The sequence below is a fragment of the Ruditapes philippinarum genome, unplaced genomic scaffold (assembly GCF_026571515.1).
Source record: "Ruditapes philippinarum isolate M1 unplaced genomic scaffold, ASM2657151v2 ctg461_1_1_1_1, whole genome shotgun sequence".
In the NCBI taxonomy this organism is placed as follows: Eukaryota; Metazoa; Mollusca; class Bivalvia; order Venerida; family Veneridae; genus Ruditapes; species Ruditapes philippinarum.
Window position 1 is genome coordinate 151,201 of NW_026860321.1, and position 6,234 is coordinate 157,434.

At 32.1% G+C, this 6,234-nt stretch overlaps 1 protein-coding gene across 1 annotated transcript in view; it reads right to left on the reverse strand.

The window, feature by feature from the left end:
- LOC132759645 (protein Aster-B-like) overlaps window positions 1-2,499 on the reverse strand; it is a 71,340-nt gene extending 68,841 nt beyond the window's left edge. Inside the window, exon 1 of the mRNA XM_060751456.1 lies at window positions 2,167-2,499. Within this exon, the coding sequence (XP_060607439.1) occupies window positions 2,167-2,354 (188 nt within the window). The 5' untranslated portion in view covers window positions 2,355-2,499. The remainder of the gene's footprint in view (window positions 1-2,166) is intronic.
- Window positions 2,500-6,234: the final 3,735 nt, after the last annotated feature.

Consider the following 6,234-nt stretch of genomic DNA (forward strand, 5'->3'; position numbering starts at 1 on the left):
CAAAAACTACATGTAGTAGTATCCAATTGTGAGGGAACTCTTATGCACATCAATCATTCGTTCTATCACGTAATGCATAAGTAAATATATTTTGATAATCTATTAACAGTTCCATGCTTAGAATTTTTCATTAAAGATATAAATTTATTTAGGTAGGCCAAGAGCAATAATATTTTGGTAAATGTTCTTTCCTTAATTCCCTATAAAATGGACAAACAAGTAAAAAGTGATATTCTGTTTCAATTTCATTCATGTTACATTTTAAACAAATTCTCTGATCTCTGTCATTTTTTTTCTAAATCTACCTTCTTCTATCATAAGTCTATGTGCTGAGCACCTTAATCGTGACAAAGCTATTCTAAACTTTGGATTTTTTACTAAAGAAAGGTATTTTTCAAAATCACTACATTCTATAAATATTTCACTAACCAACATATCTACACCCCCACTTTTACCTCTTTTCAAAGAAGAAATGGCTAAATTTATCTCATCAATAATTACTGACTGAATTTAAGCTGTAATTGATTAATTACAATTAATGTAATCAGTTTTGGGCAAGGTAATCAATTACATGATGATTACAGTGTAATCGTGTAATCAATTACAAAATCAATGATTACAGTTAATGATTACCCCAGGTCTGATCAATACTAAATTCTTTATCAAGTTGTTCAATAACATTTTCATCTAAACTTTTCTGGTTCAATTCATCCTCAACCTCATTATTAATGAAAGCACTATTTTCCGCAAATAATGTTTTAAAATGATTGAAAAAATTTTCTTTAGAAATATGTCCAGCTTTAGGTTTTTTGTTTTTAATTTTTCGTATTTCTTGCCAAAATTTTTGAGGCTGGTGCTTGGCTAAATTTTGTACATTTTTCCTCTGTTTCCAATTATACTCAGATGTCAGAGAATTTAAGGATTATTTCGGCGTCAATTAATTATTTCTACAACATACCTTAGATGATTGGCTTGTTTAAATTAAAGGTGTGACAAATGTTTCAGATATGCGTTCTTTAATCAATTATCGTAAATCAATTTTCATAATGAACACATATTTTTGCAGTAACCGGTTTTTTTTTTAATATTTGACATATATATATATAATATATATAAATAATAATCGCCATATATGTTTGCGATTAACTTTGATAAATTGAAAATCCGCGATGGAAGCCTTAACTTCATATTACTTGTATTAAAAAACCTTATTAAATTATTGTCATTGTAAAATTATTCAGGGCTGCCAACAGCAAATTGCAAAATCAGCGGAAAATACGCGGGGGGTCTAGGGGCCGCGCAAGCCCCCTTTGCGGGTCCAGGGCAGAGCCCTGGTCGGGGCCCAGGGGAGCTCCTGGATTCTGATGATTTGGTATGCCCTAAAATCAATTTCCCGGACTCTAAATTTGACTTCCTTGGTTGCCTTTAAAGCCATTCAGAGACACTTAAGTTTGGACTTCAGGTTTTCATCAGCCCTCAAAACAAATATCCGACATTTTGACGCATTTTGACAACAGACAAGAGCGACAATGTAAACTGTAATTTGATTGGTTATTCTAAAATATGCCGGAAAAGACTCAATTTGACCAATGAGAAAAGCGCTTACAGACGTACCATAGGCGGCTAGCGTAACGACAAAAGCCGAAGCGTGCCAGTTTTTGGGTACTGTATAAAATAAAATATGACGACTGAATTTATTGTCTTTGTCGAATTTACATCGGTCTCAAAAATGACACAGGAGCTCAAGAAATCCGCGGATTTCCGCGAATCCGCGGAAAATCGGCAGCCCTGATTATTTTTAAAAAAAAGTTTGTTGATTACTTAAAAAAATCATTGTTATAATCAGACATAGATAACAGATAATGTTATGTATGTCTCTGTTATAATTATACTGTGGCGAATCGTTATTTAACTGTGGCGATTGTTATTACGCTGTGGCGAATCGTTATGTGGCGAATCGTTAGTGTGGCGAATCGTTACTAATTCGTTGGACTAGGTAACCAGCTTCTGAGTTAATTGTAGTTCTGGCTTCCATAACTTTATATGTCGCTTTTATTTTGAGAACAGGTCAAGCAGAACTATAAAACCTGTTCGCTGAAGTATCTTTAGCCAAGTTAATTGTCAGATGACTATAACCACCGTTTCACATATGACAAAGTGTCTTACTCTTTCGCTAATGGAGACCACTTAAACAAATTCTGTAGAGCACCTGTCACTGTGTTTACAGCCTTTAAACCGTTGGAACTCGAAGTGGAATCTTTTCTTGTTTGAATATCGCTGGCAGTTCTAGCGTGGCGGAGACTTGTTGATCGTTTAGGCGATATTTTATCGTTATCATCTTCGACAACTTCCATGATCAAAATTAATAAAATCCAAGTTCACTACAATAAATCTCTCTACCATTGCAAATTGTTTTGACGACAAAAATGGGGTGACAATTTGTGACAATTTCAGTGTTGACGAAAAAACGTCATTTCCGCTTAATGTGTTAGTTTCGAATTTATTATAATCGGACTCGTATTCTATCCTTATGATTGCCTGTAATATTAGCAGAAAAACACAAGTTACTATCAAGAATGTCTATAAAAAGTGATTACTGTATTTTTTATGGTTTCTGTATCTAAAAAATTTGAAACTTTTTATAAATACGAAACAATTCTCAGTGTTTGATTTTTACTGTACTGGCAAAAATATTTAGTTTAATCGAATAAACTGTACATAAACCAGTCAAATCGGTCCGCGAGTTAAAACGCTCATAAACATCACATCACAGGAGCCTGAAATTATATCAAAAACAAACAAAAAATAACGATTTAAAAAAAAATCCCATATATATACTATAAAAAACAGTGTTTTTTATAGTATATATATGGGAATTTTTTTTAAATCGTTATTTTTTTTTTGTTTTTGATATAATTTCAGGCTCCTGTGATCACATTGGTCTCTAAAATATTTTTCATATAATCATTTTTTTATTTGAGATCAAATCAAAATGTTCGTTAATAAATATTAAAATAATCACACATTCTATTCCAAAAACCGTCTGTCACAGAACTGTTTAAAATTATTGTGGCTTTACAAACACATACATTGTACATGTGCGCAAGAGGTTTCAACAAAATTATTATGAACGCTAATATTCTCAATTTAAAACGTGTCACTTGATTATTAGAGAATAGTTGATATACGATTCTGTTTCTTGTATTCAAGTTGCTTTTAGAATTCTGGCTGCCACATTTCCTTATAGACATACTTTCATTATATTTTCTAATTTCATTTATATTGTATCTTCTTATCACTATAGTACACCCGTCCGTATGATATTTTAATATACTAAAATGTAACATTCGACAGTTATAGGCGCACGTGCACTTAAAGAATTTTATTAAAATAATAAGTTTATACAATGTATATAAATATATTTTTTATTTCATTCACATTTATCTTAATCAAAGTATAATAGTACAAATGGGCTGGCTATCTGTTATCACCACATCAGGTGATAGAAGCAATCTTTTTTAAAAACAATGCTATTTGTCTGATAATTATGGATAGTTAACACAGCCTGAACTGATTTTAAGGAAATGAAAGGATTGAGGAAAGATATTGTAACGTTGGTGTGGTCATATAAAGCAGCAGGCCTCCAGGTGGTAAAATAAAAAATAAAATTTAAGTGAACAGTGAATACTGGTTTATTAAGTTAAATGTGATTTTTTTATTACCAACCTTTTAATGAATAACAAAATTGACAAAATTGTCGTCAAAACGTGAGTATTTTACATAATCTACTGCATAATAACGCAATTATAGTAGACGATATTTATAAATAGAAAAAAAAATATTTTATTCACTTAAATTGTCACAACGGTGGTTGGGTAAATACCGCACGGCATCATATGGTATTTTTCAACCACCGCTACATTTTACTAGAAGTAATCCAGATGAAAGAATTCCGTATTGTGTTATATGCCGGGAAAAGCATACTGTTTGTTTTCGAAGCAATTTTAAGGTGTCAAAACATGTACGTTTTTAGCGATATTACAATATCTTTCAATTACTCTACGTATTTTAAGAGAATATTGGAAATAATAAAACACAACGGAAGATTTTTCCTTATCTTCTTATGCGTGCTGCTTTAAATGACAGATTTAATATTTTCTTATGAAATTATCATCTAAGGCTGTACTTATATAATATTTTCAAACATTATATCTTGAGCTTGTATATCAAAAATTAGTCCCTGGTTTAAAGAAGGGATATGCAAAGTTCGTAAAATATTTGGAGAATTTTTATGACATTTTTATCTTAATTTAAATAAAACATGTAAGTATTAAATAACAGAATGATTTTTTTTACTAAAAAAAAAGTTTATAATCATTTTTTTATTGTTATCTAGTTACGAAAGTACCGTATGCACCATTTACAAAATGTTTGGGAACTCTTTTTAAAATGTTTACAAGTAATAAATGAAACGATATGGATAAATTCTGCATATATTTTAAAACATCGAATAATTTGCGCATGTATATATTCACGGATGACATCTGGATAGTAACTTGACATCATGAAATATCTTATAAGTGTGCCCCTCTTTTAAAACATATTCCGTATTTTTTAGAACTTTGCAAACATAATTCTTAAAAAAAATTGGTGTTCAGATACTACTAACTAAATGCATTGGATTATAACAATCTCCTCATTTTGGTAAATTATTGAGTACAATGGAACAAAACGAAAACCGAATAAATACGATATATGTATATTTCCCTAGAAAAGAAAGTAGCATTTTGCGCATGCGCAGACTGCATAGGGCAAAAAAAGCAATAACGAAAGGATAGATTTAATCAGTATTAAAGAACTTTACCCTTTCTACAAGGTATCATTTCACTCGACTGTTAATAAAAGCACATTTACTTCTAATTTGGGTTGAGTTTTACGTCTCACCAACATATCATACCATGTGACTACACATGTATATGGCGAGTTTCCAGCTTTACTGGTAGATTAAAACCTTAAAGATGCCCCTCCGTGCATATTTCAGGTACGAGCGAACACTGGAGTATATAACTACGGACGTTCCGTAAGCTAACTGGATTCTTTACTCATATGAAAGAATGCAAATGCGGATTCGGACCCAAAGCGGTGAGGGGCGTGTTGTGTAAAGTCACAAATTTTAGCCTAAATGATTTAACGGACGCCCATTTATAAAAGGACATTTTAGTATCTTGTTTGCTGACCATCTGCAGTCATTACAAAAAGGCATATATTAATCTCGCCAACAACACATAATTTCGAGAGAAAAATGTTAAGGGAAATTATTCCACTCCCTTGACATTTTAGCGCTGAGGAACTGTAGTGTGCGTATGCATCCGGAGAAATGTAAGACTTGGGCAGGTGTTGCTATTCTTCGTTTGGGTCGACTTTGCATAATTTGCAACATCTCCTGTTACACTGTCTTTCAGTCATATTTTATATTTGGAGCATATGTGTATACTTATCTTTCTAGAAACACTTGACATGTAAGTGAAATAAATATCAATCAATTCCATCGATTTATAATCGGTAGTCTTGAAAGAGACTTGTTTGTCATATTAAAACGAAGTGCGTATCTACTAGACGGCTACATTTGCATATTTTTAAAGTCTAACTTGGAACGGTATTATCTTTAATTTAATATGCTTGTTTCAGAAATTCCGTTTAATATATTCACTTATGCATTTGAAAAAAGCTTAAAAATATAATCGGGTAGAAGATCATAATTTTATATGTATTTTGATAATATCACTATAGGAGCGCATTTAGATTTACCCGGGCTTAATCCGTCCGTCCGTCCGCCCTTCATAGTCTGTTCTCGTGTTGTGTCGCACATAGCTCAAAAAGAATTTGACCTAGAGTCAAAACTTTACAGGAATATTGGTCAGCATGTGTACATGTAGTTGTGTGCCTGGGTTCGTGCGTGTGGAGTTATTCAGTATTTGTAGAGTTATTGCACTTGATTTACTGAAATTTTCAACTCGTGTCGCACGTAGCTAAAAAGTATTTAACCTAGGGTTTTGAAACTGTAATGTGGCTCAGCATATGAAGATATGCACCTGGGGTTTTGCTTGTGGAATTATTCTGTTTAGTCAGAGTAGTGTTTGAGATAGAATCAACCAACTTTACAGGAATGATGATCAACATCACTGTGTAGCTGTGCACCTGGGGTTTCGTATGTGGATTTTATTTCAGTTATTA